Source organism: Brachyistius frenatus, unplaced genomic scaffold (genome assembly GCF_029030835.1).
Source record: "Brachyistius frenatus isolate BFR_SWC_R1_liver_20210118 unplaced genomic scaffold, ASM2903083v1 Contig_300, whole genome shotgun sequence".
NCBI lineage: Eukaryota > Metazoa > Chordata > Actinopteri > Embiotocidae > Brachyistius > Brachyistius frenatus.
The window spans coordinates 189014-207458 of NW_027210899.1; the positions used below are offsets into that span (position 1 = coordinate 189014).

The 18445-nt window shown below is 40.9% G+C and overlaps 1 protein-coding gene across 4 annotated transcripts in view; it reads right to left on the minus strand.

Moving 5' to 3' along the window:
- Nucleotides 1-11062, minus strand: part of adcy5 (adenylate cyclase 5) — a 91607-nt gene extending 80545 nt beyond the window's left edge. For all 4 annotated transcript variants that reach the window (XM_069722687.1, XM_069722685.1, XM_069722686.1 and 1 more), the window contains exon 1: nucleotides 8963-11062. In XM_069722687.1, the coding sequence (XP_069578788.1) occupies nucleotides 8963-9898 (936 nt within the window). In that variant the 5' untranslated portion in view covers nucleotides 9899-11062. The remainder of the gene's footprint in view (nucleotides 1-8962) is intronic.
- Between the last annotated feature and the right edge of the window lie 7383 nt (nucleotides 11063-18445).

Consider the following 18445-nt stretch of genomic DNA (forward strand, 5'->3'; position numbering starts at 1 on the left):
AGAAATAGCACAGAATAGAGCTGGATTATAAATATATATATATATATATAAACTATAAAAATAAACTTTAAAATCTATTGTGTACGAGGTGCGATCAAAAAGTTCTGAGACTGTTGCACGAGTGGAGCTCTACACAGTAATGTGCATTGAGCTGGGGGAAGCTAAGACCTTTGTGAGTAACTATTCCATGTTACATTGCTTGACCAAAATCAGCACCTGTGTTACACAGGTTTTTGTGACCACTGGTATGTGCGCATTTGTGATTTCACCATGGACTTGAGCAGAGAGCACACGTCAGATTTTGTGTCAAACTCGGGAAATCGACAAAAAAGACCCTTGAACTGCTTCAGAATGTTGACAGCAGTGAAAGAATGAGCTGCACACAGTGGTTGACTGGCATCTTGTTTTCAAGAGGGGCTGAAGGTCCCTGTCCAAGAGCGAGGAAGATGCATCAGGTCTGGACAAGCCCGATGGGTTTTCTTTGACATTTGCCAGGTTGTGCACCATGAATTTGTTTTTCAGGGTCAGACTGTCAACACTGAGTTCTACTGTGATGTTCTGAGGGAAAACATTTATTGCAAACGACCTGCACAGTGGCAGCTTCTCCAACACGACAACGCACCCTCTTACACTTTTTCACCCACAACAACACAATTGTAGCTCCTCACCACCACCACCCCCCCTTACTAGAAGGCGTACCCGTGGTTTTCATTTAATTTGCAGATGCCTCACCCTGTCACATCTGTATACTGCCCATGTATATTACATCTTGTGGATGCTTTGGACATACGCAACAAAGCCTCCAAACAGATGCGGGATACGTGAAGCAGCCACCACGCGCACGCCAAGTTTAAAGCAGGTATATTTCCAGCTTCAGACCACACATCACTCTGAAAGCTCCTACTATAATTCTAGTCACCTGATAATTTTCCAGTATATGCTTACTTACTTCAATAGACATACTATTGTAAATGCCACAATAACCAATCCTACAGCCACTACTAAGAGCTTCCGGATAAATCAGTCAAACATTCCAACAGCAAACAGAAAACAGCTGACAAGAAGCCAGTGTCAGACTGAATAATGTGGTGGTAACAAAATGGATATCAAGCTGGAAATGACCCACTTTTGTCCAGAATAATGAAGATGAATGTGATTATTAACTCGCATAACAATAAAAACAAGACAAAAACAACAGCAATAATCATCACAAAACTGCTCTGGTCAGCAAAAAGCGGGAGCCTTCCACTTCATTACAATACCAACTACCAGGGGAATTCACTCGCGAGACAACTAACTGTACATTAGAGATGTATGTATCAAAATGATTTATATAATTTCCCCTGAAAATAATAGTCATAAGTCAGAATTTCTACATGGCAAACAAACTAATTAAAACTAATGAATGTCAGATGAGCAGAGTGAAGCAATGAAGCCCCCAGTGCAAGCCCAAGTGTTGCTCAGCTCACCACAGTGGAAACACAGCAATGTGAAAGTGGAAATCATCCATCAGTTTAAGATTTAACTGTCAAATAATATCTCTGTAATTACAGCAACATACCAACATCAAAAGGAGAGGACATTTTCTCTTTATTACAATCACTGAAGGCCCAGCTGAAATGACTGCAGCATTGACTGTACTTGTCAAGCTGGACTAAATAAAATTAAATATCGATTCAAATATCAATTATCTATAATTTCCAACAGCAACAAGCTGTTTGACAAGTGAAAAATAACGAGCTCTTTCTGATTGCATTCAACCTGATCCCTGAATCTTTTTCAACAGTTTGCATAGTTAGAAGTTGCACATTAATTTCTAATTATTAACAGAAAAATGCAGCACAGCTAATGAAAATCAAGGTCTTCAATGTGGCTATACAGTTTGTTACAAAAAAAAATAATAATAAAAGGATTTGCCACTGAAAATTAAGTTTTTTATTTTTAATTTTTTTTTAGATAAATAGATTTTTCAAATAACTGTAAACCCTCTCTAGTCCCATTCAAGGCTTTACAACAACCTGAACCCTGACATCCGTGTCACCGTGTACGCCAAAATTTTAAACAATAAATGGCACAAGTAGGTAAAAGCTAATTAAGCAGAGTCCTCATTGAGGTTTTACCATTCAATAGGAGCAAAATTAAATTTCAGTATTTGCATGAGAACATGGAAAGTTCTTGTTTCTTGGATGAACTCTCACAGAAAAATAGCTTCTCCAACAGACAACTTATCTAGAGATAGAGAGATAGAGAGATAGGACAGATAGACAGGATAGATTACCAAACCTGCTTCTTTACCAGGTGAGCTACATCAGCTCTCTGACACAGAAAATAATCAAATGTTGAGTCAACAAAACCCCAAGTTGTGTCCAAGACAAACCTTCATTCAATTGATCCCAACATTAATGAATTATTAACCATCATCATCTTCATGATCATGGTTAATTAATGATGTCACAATATGTTCCTGAAAACATTTCACAATAAACGCCTTGTTAAGAAATGAAGGGTTTCAAGTTGATAATGTCAATCAATCAGAACACCTTAAATGTCAATATGAAAACTTTGACCATTCCATTTGTTTGTATCGGCTCTCTTGCATGACATTCACTTTAGAGATGATTGGATCTTCAAGTACTTAAAAATGTTAATGAATTGCAGCCATATCAAGTGAACTGCGATCATTTCATTTCCTCACCTGAAGAAAAAAAGTGGCGATGCATTTGGCAGCACCACACCTATGCTGTGCTGGAAGAGAACACCTGCTAGATTGCAATAGAAATCAGAATCATAAATATCAAGTCTGGTTTTGGCGAATTTTGTCTCTCCGCCAGAATGAACAGTGCAAGACTGAATAGTCAGGAAATCTGCTTAATACCCTTTTTTCTCCTCTACGGTGAGGTCAATTTTCTCCAGATTGATCCTTGAGTCAAATGTCGTTGATGTTTTTTTCCGTTAAATACAATACAGCAGAAACTCTAAAATACAAAACTCTACAAAAGAGCAAAGGAAAAAAAAAATCTCAAATACAAACATGAAAAAACTAATATTAAGGCACAAGGTTTTTTTTCTGTCTGATGAGTGATACTGTCACGCTTGAGTTATTTCACACAGGACTGACCATCACTGGATGTCAGGGAGATGGACTGAGTACAGGTTGCATCACTTCTGTGTTATCTTTCATCATGTTCACCCAGTGCATAAAATGATGAGCAGGCGGTCTATGGCTGGAGGAAAAAATACACAGGTGCTCCTAGGGAAGCACTTACAGAAGTTGGTTGGTGTTTGTGAAATAGAATCTGTTGCCAAGTTACGGGAGTACAGGGCACTGTTTTGTGGACCCATGGGGAAACGCGTCAGCAGTGGTCTCTGAGAGGTGCTCCGGCTCGCCCTGCAACCATGTTTGATTCAAATACAATCTCCAATCTAGCAGTATCCTCCGTCACACTCCTCATTCCTACGGGCGCTCACGGGCTAAAATACAATTTAACAAAGCAAACAGCTGAAACTAGATAGTTGGATGCTGCCACAGGGGACAAGGACAAAGCAGTGAACCTTGCAAAGTGAAATCTGGTGTTTAGATTCTGATTTAGACAGTTTTCCCGAGGGCCACTTCTATCTCATCGCTCCACAGCGCATGGAGCTCATTCCAGGAGAGGAGAGTGGTTAAAAGTGTGTCCACAGGGGCTTAGTCTCACCAGGAAATGAAAAGCATGTCCAGACCCAGGTCAGAACCAGGAGGGATGGGTGTGTAACAAGGCAGGTAAAAGGAAGGCTAAATGATGTGGACATCTGTTTTGAATTTCCACACATTACGAGCAACAGGCAATTCAATTAGAGAGGCAGAAAACCCTGTTACCGCTGGAATCCTGCCAACTGGGACTGGTCCGCTTACATGCCCTCCTCCCTGAATTTGGAGAGGGGGGCAGAGTGGAATGGAAACAGGGCGTCCCAACCCAACAGTCGCAGAAAGTGAGGAAACAAGTTCAGGAAACAAATGCAGGAAGTAACTCAGGAGAAGTCTCAAGAATTATCTCAAGAATGGTGAGGATAGGCAAGTTAAATCAATCCCAGATCAGAGATAAAATCATTTCTTCACAGATAATTAGTGGTTCTCCTCATAACTGACTTGCAGGTGATGTAAAAACTTGGAACAGTGATTTTTACACATCGGTTTCTATCTTATGCGTTTTGTGGCTCCAGAGGGAGCCATGTGAAGTCTGAAACAGCCTCGAACGGCGTCGGCTGGGTATAAAAACTGAAAGTTTTAAAAATGAAAAGATTCCGGAGGTGTGCAATTAGAAAGAAATGAGCCCGCAAAAAGAGCTCCGGCCCACCTCACTTTTCTGTGGCAGGTTAGCAACTCAAGGCTCCGTTAGCTGCTACCAGCATAACACATCCCAACCTCTGAATATATTGTCAGGGGTTGAGTAGCATTGTGGGTAATGTAGGAGCCAAGTTTTGACAAGGAAGAATTAATGGATTAAAAGACTAGTTGAGCGACTGCTGCAGCAACCTTGATTAAACTCTCTCTCATTAGTCCTACAAAAGCTGGTCCTCTGGCGCCAGTTCCTGTTCGATTAGACTTTGCTCACTTTTTTTGGTTCTTAATTGGGCTGTAGATAGCACCTGGCGCCCGGTACTATTTTTGGTATCTGTCATGGTCCCAAGCGAGGTGAGCCGATACTAAAACAATAGAGACCACTGGTTGGGCAGAGAGAATTGTCACTGCGTGCACAACACTGAACATCCTGCACAAACCCACCACTGTTAACTAGCTGATGGCACCGTGGTTATTTGTGGAGGTGAAGACGTTCCCACTGTTCGGTTGCCAATAAAAGGATCCAGCGAGTGCATGTGTCACACTGAAGAAGTCATCGGGGTAGTTTCACGTAGCGTTACCATAGTAGTACACCCTGTTTCCTGGTGCCACCAGTTTGAATAGAAATGTTTGTACTTGATCACACAAACCACAACACACTACTTCTGCAATCCAGTGAAGAGTTGCCCTGTAGCAGCTGAGAAATGCATCATCATATGAACAGCAGCATGAGTTGAAAATCAAAGTGAACAGATCATCCCAGTTTTGCACTGATGTGTAGATGAAGTGGAGCGTTAGAAAAGATTAGAATTGATGCTGCATTTCTCAAGACTGACAGAAATCACAGGAGAAACGGAATTATCTCGGGATCTTTCATAAACAGCGGTTGTCCAGCTCAGCAACTAGCCGGGTCCTATGTAAACAGGGGAGAGCAGATATGCTAAAAACAACAGCATGGTGAGGAAAGAGCAACAAATACAGCAACTCGTTCCCACACTCAAATCAGCACATCAAATGACAATGTGGCTTTTGCAGGAAATACAAACAGATGCAGGGTCACATGCCATTCACACAAAACTAAACTAAACTTATCAGTCTGGTTTGTGCTTATGTAACCAAACATCAGATTCCAAAAGAAAATAAAGGGATTTCAAAAAAAAAAAAAAAAGTGAAATTATACATCCTCTCCGGAGGTTGACACATTTGTTGCAACTTTTAATTGCTGATGCACTCGTGATAGCGGAGAGAGTTCAATGGTACCATGTTACCATGTTGTCCATACTGTCATTGGGTTTTTAAATGGTGTCCAAATAAAATGTTGTCTTTCTAAAGTTGGATACACTACTGATGGCCCAGATCTAGTGTAAGCCATTGTATTTCCATGGCCTCTGAAGTACACTGTTGAAAAGCTTATGTCTGTCAGGCTTCAAATATAAAAGTATTTGCCAAAAGTGTTTGGACAGCAGAACTATAGATCCACTTGAGATTGTTTGAAATGTCATTTGAGCATAATTCTGCTGCTGCAACAGCCAGCACTCTCCTGGTTCCTGGTGGTTTTAGTACCAGCCAATCTAGAATTCTCTTTTTCTCATCCAAGGGCTTTTATTGTGACACTATACATTTCATTTGCGCCCACTTTGTACAAACAGCTACATCAGCTCTTCTTTGTTGTTTGTGTTACTTTTTTTAAACTATCAGGTATGACAAAAAAAATGCCTTCCTTCTGCTCATAATCACAATTTAGGCAACGCAGACACAAAATAAAGACGAGACCATGTGATGTGTGCAGCAATTAAGAGAAAAATGTCACCTCAAAGTGTTTCCATTGCCACTGATCACATAACTCAAAAACGCTGCTGGAAAAAGTGTCTGCTAAAAGACAGACTGCTTGACAGACACGTCGTTTCTGAAAAGCTTTCAGTGAACACAGTTACCTCAGTGGAGGCAACAGACCTGTCTTTGTCACTGTAAAGTGACAACAGCAGAGATGATGGATAATGCTGGATTTATAGTCAACGCAAACACTCGTCAGCTATAAATCAGAGGGCTTCCCAGGACTCCTGCATGTTTATATGCGTGTGTTCATTAACACAAAACATGGACAGCGGTGAGCACAGGGTTTGAAGTGAAATCCCTCTCTTGGAGGTTTGGTACTCAACAGACTGTCAGCAACATGAAGGGGAAACACAAATCTCTAATCACCATTTGTGCTGTCTCTGTCGATGCTGTGACCACAAGGTGCACATCAGCTACGGTGAAGCCTACAGCATAACGTCAGAGCCCACACACAAGACCGTTACAGGTAAAGCAGAACCCCTTGATTGCAGAGGCATGAATCCAGTCATCGTATCGAGGTCGACCACTCATCTTAGTGACTGCTAGCAGTCTCTGTTCAACTTAATCCCACAAGGTGTTCAAGAGAGCCACATCAAACTCGGAAATCCTTTTCTTTATGAACTTGCTTGATGGGGTATAATCTAAAATATCAAGTATAAATCCCTTTAAATGAACAGACCCTTCCACATACTGTACGTCCACTTTCAGGGAAGTCCTTAAGCACAAAAGACATTAATCCATCTTCTCTCTGACGTCTTTACAACACCGCCTACTGTATAAGAGCTAAGCAGTTAAGAAAAATGTTTATTAGCAGTGTAGGGCCTGATAAAAGCAGTAAACTGGGTCAACAGCCAAAAGACAGGATAGGACAGAGGAGCTACAGAATTAGAAGTTACAGCAACCATGAGCTCAGTGTGGGGTTATTAACACTGAGTGGGAGAACTCAGCAGACGATGCAATTAAATTTACCTTTACATGATCGCGGAAAATTAAACCCATTTGTGTGAGCAACTTTATTACAGACGTAACTCCACCGGCCTCAGAGAGAAGTTTTGAATGTAATGTTGTAAAAGTACTACCAGAGGCATTTGGATGTTGTGAGGAAGGTGCAGACTCAGCAGCACATTAAATCAATATCCCCAGAAACTAACAACTGTAAGCTTATTACAAGTCCAGATAAGTAAACCTACCTGAAAGCAGCCTTTCTAAGGCTAAGAGAAAAACAGCTCTGAATTCAGATAATTACCCAGCAGTTCGGTCTTTAATATATATAATAAAATAAGCAGTCCTAAATATGATAAATATTCATGGTTAGAAATGTGCTATAAGGCCGACATTCACGGGTCGAGATTTATATTAGCTGCATATCTGAGCGGTTGCTTAAAGATATACTGAATCCACTCCAAAAAAAAAAATTCTCAAACATCCCCTTTATCCTTATGTAGTCTGGAAAAGGTAATTATGTGCAAGATTTGTTATAGGAACGCTAATATAGACAATAAATAGCCCCAAATTCCATCCTAACAGGAAGCCATGTTGTGAATACAGTAAGTACTGTAACAATCATTTTTCATAAAGAGCTATATGTGGCAACACTGCATTATCTGATGATCAGCCCTGTGTCATGATGCATGATGACACATAATGAGATGAATCAGAAAAAGTAAACGTGATAGACTTGAATAGGTACATGAAAAGAAGATTATGTGTCCTTTTTTTTTTTTTCTAATTTGTGGCTGACAAATGCTTCCAGATTGTATCCAACACCTGCAATCAGACTCATTTCTGATTTCTGTTTTTGGTTTTGTGATGAGGCTCTTCATGCACTGCTGCTCCCGACAAACAAATGGGACCAAGATTTGACAAAGACAAATGAAAATACAAGACTCCGGCTGCAAAAGGAAAATCTGTCTAAACTGACTGTACAGTTGTCAGCTACCCTGAGGAGCAACAAGCCAGCTGTGGTTTCCGTGGCAACCGGCAGCTTGCTCTCAAAAGTGTCGTCTATAACGACTACGGTAGCTCAATTTGTCAAGTTATTCAGTATTAGTCTAAAGAAGAGACAGCAGCCCCAACAACAAACTCAGTGGGAAGAAAGTTCAAGTAAAATGTTGCCACATTATTTCTACAGAAATGATCTTCATGGCCCTTCTTCCATTAAACTATTACTTATCCCACAGTTGCTGAGACCTAATGGGACTCTTCAAAGCTTCATTTTTTTGCCCTAATATCTCCCAAGATGACCCTCTGGCTGTCATAAGTCACCTCCCATAATCCAGAATGCTTCTCCAGTCAGAAAAATGCACCTAAAGCTGGTTAAAGACTGTTTAATACAATATGCTGTGGGGCAAGAAAATGCTCCTTAAAGGCCTCAGTTGCTTCTTGTAATTTAGAGCCGAAGTCTGAAGGCAGAAGTGTTAAAACGGTCACACCTAGTCTCTCCTTATACTCAAAAAACAACTTAGAAAAGTGTAAAGAACTATCCTCCTTGAGGAGCCAGTTGTGCCCCCTTGTTTCATTTCTGTCTTGCCCCAAAGAGACGATTGCATGCCACTTCTGTGGGGAACCTTTTTTAACCCACAACACTGCACTACCCAACATATTAACTAATAGAATAGAATACTACTTCACTCAGAGATTTAGCCCAGTTGAGAGTGAGAAAAAACTATTCGGGCAGCAGGAGGTTTTGAAGGAAATGCACGTTTTTTTGTGCGTTATTGCGCACAGTTAATGTGTGGAAGCCGTACGCTTGGCAGGATTGTTATAAAACTTTACAACAACAAAAAAAAGCACATTCTTAGACATTACCTGCTTCCAGAGAAAGCTGTCCACCCCGTTTAACACCCAAGAAAGGGCCACATGGATGGCGGAAAGAATAACTCCAGTGATGACCGCAGCGCGCATCCTGACGGGCAGCAGAGTGTAGATGACATGGATGAAGAACACGGTCCACCAGATCCCCTCGGAGGCACTTCTGGGCTGTACAAGCAGTACTCCGATCACCTGGATCACCAGCACCACCAAGATGACCACATAGCACACCACCCACATGTGGTCCTGGTGGAAGCCGTTCCTGTTGCAGACCACCATGAGTACGAGTGTGAGGAAGATGGCCACGGAAAATATCACCACATACGTTACGCTCGGCCCCTGTGTCCCACCGGAGCAGTGAAAGCCCAGCATGACCGTGAAGACCAGCACGAGCACTGCCATGAGCATAGTCAGACTGCTCTGGTTGAGGCGGAAAAAGTAGCGCTGGTACAGCCGCTCCAACTTCTCCGACTGGAATTTTTTGGATTTGAAAATGTGCATGACGCTGGTGCAGCACGCCACTAAAGAAAAGTTTACTTCGGGCATGACCTCCTCCTCGTCGGTCCTCGCCTTGGCTCGCCGCTCTTCCAGACCCAGCTCCACAGACTTGGGTCTCACCTCGCCCTCAGAACGCTTCGTGGACGCGCGGTTGTTGTCTCGGCTCTCCTCGCCATGGTCCTGCCAAGCCGACCTGGACCTGAAGCTGACCCTGCTGACGGTGGTGGAGGCTCTCCCGGGCGGCCGGTGGTCCTGATCATCCTCCTCCCTCCACCGGCTGTTGGTCCGGGTGAGCTTCCTGCGCGGGGATCTGGTGGAGTATGGGCACCCGTTGGCCACAGACTCAGACTCTCCCCAAGCTGATCTGTGTTCGGTCCCTCCCCTCAGCCCGGGTGCACAGACTCCGGGTGGGCTGACACTGTTTGATCTGGACATGGTCGGGAATGGGAGGCAACGACAGAGCTGTGCCTAAAGAATCACACACACACACACACACACACACACACACACACACACACACACACACAGCAGGAAAAGTTGTGTTCCACTGCAAACTAAAGTCAGGGAACTATATAATCCAAAGGATGAAGCGCATTAAATTTGGCGCTGAATGTCCCATAGCTGGTCACGGTTGAAACAGCCTGCTTTAAGTCAGTATAGGCTGCTCTTTTAAAGGCAAATATTCATTATAAAATCCTTAAAAATGTAAATCACCCAAAGCAATATTCTGGCGTGGTGAAAAGCTGTGGGAATAAAAAAAAACAATTGAACATGCGCAAAAGTCACAGAGGAGCCAGGTTCGCCACGGGAGGAGGGAACATTAGATCCAGGTGGATTTGGCTCTACATCATTGGGCCCAATTAACTACCATCCATGTAGAGGTTGCACGAAAACCATTACACAACTCAAGATCGTCCCCAGAGATCATAGCGCAGCACCATCAATTACGCCGTGAATCCGTTAGATCTGCGGACGTGTTTCCTGTATTCTTGTCAGCGCTTCGTGGACAGAGAAGACGGAGGTGCACCGAATGAATAAAGCTCGATCCCATGTTGGCAGCTCGCTTTTGGTCGTGTCCAGTCTTCATGCACCTGAATTGACCAAACACTTGAGCCTGAGCGGCGGTGGGAGCATCACGTTTGGCCAAAAAGCATCATCACGATCCTCTCACACGCTTGACACTAATCGGAGCAGAGCGAAGTCAGCCGCTCCTCCTCCACCTCTGGCAGCCACAAAACACAGCTTCTTGGTCCATGGTATACGCGTGTGTCGCCGCACGTTCAATCGTCAACCTCTACACCAAATCAATGTCCAACAGCTGTCCATCACTGCTCAAATCCCCGGAGAGCGACTCTTGATTTGATTTGCAGTCAGACTCTGCGTGCAGCGAATCCACCGCCGTGCAGCGAATCCGCGGCCGTGCAGCGGCAGCATTCCGTGGAGTGTCCGAACCGGTGCAAACGTGCGCTCCAGCAGCCTCGGACTATCCGCTTGGTCTGTTTAGAGCGTGGCATCATAACATATTTACCGCTGATTGCTACTTTAATGGTCATTCAACCAAGCCTCTCCGTCGCGCTGCCATTGGGAAAGAAAAAGGGTGAGTCACGCTCTGACGCGCTGTCATTGGACGGCGGGCCGGTCCATCCAAATCAGAGGCTGCGCGACTCCCGGGCGCTTTCGATGAATGGGCGGGTCTATGCTCACAGCTGGAGAGCTCAGCACCCCCCCCCCCTCCCACACACACACACACACACACACACACACACACACACACACACACACACACACACACACACACGCACGCACGCACGCACGCACGCACGCACACACACTCTGATGGGTGAATCTTCTCCCAGGGAGGGAATCAATCTCTTCACTGGTTTCCATTTGAAGCACTTTGAGTCCAAAAACAAAACCAAGAATTTCACATTCTCCTCTCTTAAAATAATGGCATGATCATTTCTGAACTGTTCTGCCAATAAAGCAGCTTCATATCTCCAGATATTTTTCTTGCAGTACAAAAATTGCAAGATTCACTCATTTCAGTACATATTCTGTGGTTTGCATGTCTATTCTGCCATGTTTCATTTTGTGATTTGTGGCTTTAATTGTGAAACATTCTTCTATGCATTTTAAGTTTTGAAAACAAATGGATTTAGTCATAAGGGGTAATTGAAAAAGAAAAAGTGTAAACAATTAAGAAGACAACATAACACTTTTAAATGGAGCTAAAAATATCATAAACAGGTCCATGTAGAAAGACATTTTTCACTTAGCCTATATAAGCTAATAATTTCAACAGATTTATATCTTATTTCGGAGAGTTGGCTTTGTTTTACTGTGCCTCTTACAAGCTGCATTATGTAGTGGGTCAGACTTAAATCTGATCCACTACATTTAAATTGTGTCTATAAAACTATCTCAAAATTGAAGACGTGAAGTTTTTGTCTGTTTCTAATACAGTTTTAAATTACATATATTTTGCTTTTGAAGTGTTGGTCAGACCAAAGAGAAAACTGTAGAGGTCATCTTTGATTCAGGACACTATCAATGAGATTTTCTTTTTGTAATTTTTTTGATATTCCATCATTCCTTTTGTCCTTTTCTTTGTTACTGACAGGTATTTGTTTAAGCCGTGTGATTCAGTCCAGTGGGTCACTTCTTCCACCAAACACAGTCCTGGAGTCATTTACATCCGAGGTCAGGAACATTTGTTTTCATTCTAAGCAGACATTTTGTGCTAATGAATGTGAACTGAGAGCATGTGACAGGGAGCCTCATGTGTTCGATGTGACCAGATCACCTCCAGCTGAATTCCCTTTGACCTTTTTGGAGTTCTTCAAGGGTGAAACTCTGTTAACGGAGAGAACAGGTGAATCCATTCAGCACTGTCCTCCTCAAATAAAAATGGAACGCAGATAGAAATCAGATACAAAATTATCTTGATTGAAGTTGTGCAACTCATTTTCTCTGCTTGTCTTATGACTGCTTGTTTGCTGGCTCTCTTGTGGTCTTTGTCTTTGCTCTCTTACGCACACCTAACACAATTTGCTGATGCATAATCAGAGAAAATAAACTTTGTTATGGCCCACAACAGCATTTGACAAGTTTGTGCTTTCTTCTGCTTCTTCTTAAGTTCTGTAAAATCCAAGCTGTACTGACTATGAACTTCAATTGTTGAATGAATTTTAAGGCAATGTACAGCATTGTGTTGTTAAGCTTTCCTATTAAATTACATTGACCTACGTCTTATCTACGAAGACTGATGGTATCCTCTATCCTGCTGATGCTCTTGGGCTGTTAGTGTGTCCGACATCACTAACTTTGAGCTGCCAATCGAGATGAGAGATCGAGGCCGTGACACACTGACATCAGAACTTTTTTTTAAATTGGCAAGATGACTGTTTTTGACAAGAATTTCTGCAAAATTGCAAAATTACAAAATTACAATTAAAAAGGAGTCTTTATCTTAGATTTAAAATGTGAATTCTGAATAAAATAAAATTTCACATAACGTAAACATTTATTTTAGGCCTGCGGACCCCCATCCAGCCACAAACTTGGAACCATTATCACCAAAAAAAAAAAAAAAAAAAAATGCTGTAAGTTTAAGATTTCACTTAAACTAAACTGAGAGGCCATAAAACATAGAAAATGGCCCTGTGACTAAAAATATATACAGTACTCAATAAGCAAATAGGGAGGAGTGTCCACATACTGTATTCAATATTTTACATACAAAATACAGTATATGACCACTTTATGAACAATAAAACATTTCCTTGAATGAAACAAACAGATCACACAGAATATAAAGTAGCTGAAGTTATTAAAGTGTTGCATACGGTAACAATAATACAAAAATATAATCACCATCAAAAAAAAAATCACTCTGCAGTAACCTTTTCCTGGTGAAACTTTGAGTTAAATGGGCTTTCTTACCAGTAATGTAGCCTAAAGTAACATTTTTACACAGGCAGGCGATGCTACTGTACTTTTACTTGAGAATCTGACTGCTTCTTCCTCCACTGCCACTGTTAAACCGGTTCAGGCCAGAAGTCACTAAATGTATCATAATTCAATTAAATACTGGAAACACTGATAACCTTCCTCACACATCTTGCTAGGAGCAGAGCCTTCTGAAAGCAAGCACAAATGACCATGGAAACTAAAATAACCATTTGATAGTGAAAAACAAGATTTTGTTTGGCCTTGTACTTATTACCTCAATTATTTGTTTGAATTCTACAATAAATTATTGTTTCAGTGCATTTACACAAGAAAGTAGAATGAGTGGTTCACATTTATTTACGGAAACATTTACACAAAACGCTGAAAATATTTGAATAAATCCTCTCAGTCTAATGTGGAATAGCTGCCTGTGTTTCCTGCTTTTATCTGATAATACAGATGTCACACGTCGTCTCTGAACTCTTCTGGTTGAGAAAGCCAAATATGGACATGAATTCCAATAAAAGGTAAATATTTTATTTGAGTAAAAATAAGCAAAACTATCATTTCTATAATGAGACCATTACGATAACTTAGAAACTACAGGCTTACATGAGGAATTTAGCACTGTGGGATACAATACAGCAGCTCTTGTGTGCAAAATGTGCATGTTGAGACTATGTTTCACAACTATTTAAACCACACACACACACACACACACACACACACACACACACACACACACACACACACACACACACACACACACGTGGGTGCTCTTCTGAAACACTAGTGTTCTCTGACATAGAACACTGCTGCCATCAGCTGAATATGAAATGAACAATTCATCTATAAACATGCGCACGTGTAACAATAGTTATTTGAAGGGTGATTTCACTCAAACACCAAAGCAAGAGGCTTCTGATGATCTTCATCAGTGGATGAACTTTGGATTTACACTAATATTTATGTATTTTAAACCATTTATTTGTTAGTTCGTTTATTAATTTTTTGTCCATTTAAGTTTAGACTATTATTCCAAATGTTGTATCCATTGTTAACTAAATCTGAACTGAAATGTAACCCATAATTTAAAGCTAAAACAAACCACAAACCAATTTCCCTTCAAGGAAAAATAATGCTTCTATCTATCTGATATAAATTTATAGCAAATGAAATTTGAGCATGACAAATGGAAAAATTCAGTAAAATTAATTTGGCTTATTAAGCTCTTCTGACAGTTTCAGGCACTGAAAAGATCTTGAGATGACGCGTGTCAAAGAAGGAAAAGTCTGACTTGTTTTTATATTTGGAATAGTCCAAATTAAGGATATAAGAGAAGGAAATTTATATTCGAAATAGGGTTAATAAATCCAAGATTACATACGTGTTATAGTAGCTGCAAAGAAGAAGTACCAGCACACACCATGGCAACAATGACTATCTCATCATACCACAGCAGCCATGCAGCCATCACAGAACAGCTGATGGAGGACTGCAGCCTGCTTCCAGACCTCTGAATCACTGCTTGTTCAACAATTCAGAGAGGAGTAATCATAATGAATAAATGAGGTTAAATGAAATGGCACTTATGATAATCAGGTTACACTGTTTCAGTCAGATGCTCTGACCAGAGCATCCCATCAAAGACCAGTTCTGTTTGCAGTCTGTTACAAAACTCCCATCTGAGGCAGCAGAGAAGCAGCTTATGCAAGAGAAAACATTCCCAGCAGCCCACGGAAATGTTTTTTACTTGAGTTGGCGATGCATTATTGGCACATAAACCATTCAATTCTCTCTGATGCCATCAGCCATATCAGATATTCACAGCGTGTGTGTGATGTCGCGGCTGTCTTTGGTGAAGAGGCAAAACAATTCACGACGGGTGGATGTTGTGATACTGTGTCATGAAGAAGTGACACCGCAGTGAGGAAGCCCTCACCCACAGCAGCCTGAAAAAAACCTGTCAGAGACGAACACAGGAGGAAGATTCAGCCTACAGCCTTCTCTCTTTCATAAAAAGGAGAAAATGGAGAGGGCTGCAGCGATGTGTGACTCATCCTGGTAGAGAGCAACCTTTAAAGATACTCCTGGGATTACACACACACACACACACACACACACACACACACACACACACACACACACACACACACACACATATATATACACACACACACACACATATATATATACACACACACACACACACACATATATACACACCACACATATATACACACATACACACACACATATATATATGTATACACACACACACATATATATATATATATACACACACACATATATATGTATACATACATGTATACACACACACACACACACACATATATATATATATATATATATATATATATATATATTTAGTGGCGTGCTACACACATGCACATATATACACACACACACACACACACACACACACACACACACACACACACACACACACACACACACACACACATATATATGTGTACATGTATACACACATACACATATGCAAATGTGTGTATATATATACACACACACACACACAACTGCCTACCTCTGTCTTAATATATATTTGTTTATCTTCGTACAAATAAATCAAATCAAATATTTTAATGTAGCCTATACAAACAATTAAAAATCCAAATAATTGAAAACAAACAATATCTTGATGTAGTTTTGGGATTGAAGTGCATATGATTGCATGTCATATTTATCACTTAATCAGGCTGATAATGACAGTCTTGTATGTTGTCAGCTGTTTAGTTCTTCGGCTGCTCTCACTGAGCCTGCCCAGTATTTACAGTCTGAGAAAGCACATCCTGATCTGCTACATACATCCAATCCATTTTCATGTCAGTATGAACATGGACTTTGAGAGGCCTACTTTGGAGATGGTTTGTATTTTATAAATTGTACAACAACGTTCCCACCTACAGATCGCAGCAGTGAATGAGTCACTGGTACATTAAGGTGCACACAGAAACCAGCCTTTCCCCCCCTGAATCATCAGAAAAGCTTTCAACCTCACAGGGAGCATCAATCTTACATTCGTGTGTCAGCGCATGCCAGTTATGTGAAAACAAAAATAGTGACTATGTTTCCCATATTATAGGTTTATTGTAAATATATAGTCATTGTTCATACCTGTACAAAGTCTGCTGGCCCCATGCAAAACATTTGTATCAAAACTCTTCCCAGTAGAACCAGTTCTGGAGTAACACATACCATGCTTCTATTTCTTCTTCTGAGGCTACACACAGATCATCATTCCAGGCATCCACATCCACTCTTTCATGCAGTTTTTAAACGAGCTACTCTCGTGCTCCTGCAAGACATTTCCAAGTATCCCAAAGTCATGCTTCGACCATTTATGGTGGGGCGGAGGGCACGAAGGCTAGATTTGACGTGACAGCCACTTGTTGCTCACCTTGTTGGAATAAGAAGAGTGTTAGGTTTATGAACATGACAGCAAGCAGGACCTAAGCAAGAGAAATTGTTTTGTGTGTGTGACTGTGATATTGACTTTGCTTAAAAGACACAAGGTAATGGATGTTGGCATCTGTAATCACATTTTAAAGAACATATGAAGCCACTGGGAATGAAAAAATGTTAAAGGGTCAGTCCCAATGTACAGAAAACCTAGTTACCTCTACAGTAGAAACAACAATATACACATTAGCCAAGATATACTTGTTTCTGAGATCTCTGCCTCCACACCAGTGATGGGAATTTGTTTGTGGTGCTGTAGACATTACAAATCCAGAGCAGTGGCTCCAAAACTGTTGTGGTGGGATCACCGGAGCATTTTTCACAGGAATTGTAAAACAAAGGTATAACTTATTACGTTATCAATTTCTGCATCGCATGATGGGTGAGTTTTTCTTTTCTTTTCATCTAAGAGGGAGTGTGAAACAACCAATCCAGAGTAATTGGGATTCTAGACAGAGACACTTGTTTAACTTTCTGAGGACCGCAACTAAATTCACCATTAATGTACTGGGATGGAGGTACAAATCTAAGAGATGAGATTGGGTATCCCAAATCTGGTAAAATACCAGAGAAAGGATTCATTTGGGTGAACAGCCCATTTAAAAACTAACTACAGCTGAAAATCTTGTTTTTGCTGACCTCCATGCTGCTGCAGTGATGTAGCCATGTACTCAGGAGGGCAGTGTTGTAGCAAGCATTACTTCTAACCACAAGAGTCCAATAAAAGGATGCTTTTCAGCCTGGTGTTAAGATACTGCAGCGGCAGCTACGCCAAACAAAATATCAAACATTCAGGATTACAACTCCAGAGCGTGACAGAAGTAGCATTGTTTAAAAATCACAGAAAACACATTTCCACAATGTGCCATGTCACTCATAGGAATAGCATTTAATCTTCCATACCGCCATATAAATAAACCATGACCAACAACTTTACGTACCAAAGTACAGTGATTTCACTGTATTTCAAAATAAAAGTTAAACATCCAACATGTATTCCGGCTACAATGCAGTTCTGTTGTTTGTTACATATCAAAGCTTATTTCACCTGAAAACACTGTTGCTACTACATGTTGTGCTATCTGTTCTTTGCTAGAATGTCCTGCAACTTATGTCATGATGTCTTAAATGTACTATTGTAATACGTGGTTTTTAACATCCCATTTGAAGGACACGCTGACTCCTTTAATTCATTATTGAAGGGGTGACGAATGGCAGCTTTGTAAAGCAGGAATGAAAGCGTGCATGTTTTCATCTAGATGGTTAACAAAGTTTCACTTTAAAGGATAAAAAATACTTATTCAGTCGATCAAAGAAAGAAAATTCAATCACAGTGAGAGAAAAGAGATGTTTGCTGACTTGGATGGGTGTGTGAAAGAAAAAAAATGACTTGTGTCGCCATGTTTATTAATGTATAAACCTGATGATCAAAGAATGAGGAAATCAAAAGACACAGCTCACAATCATCACTGGGAAAGACGGGAAACTTAAAGCTCTAAAGGTGTAAACATGAAGTCAAACCACTGAGGA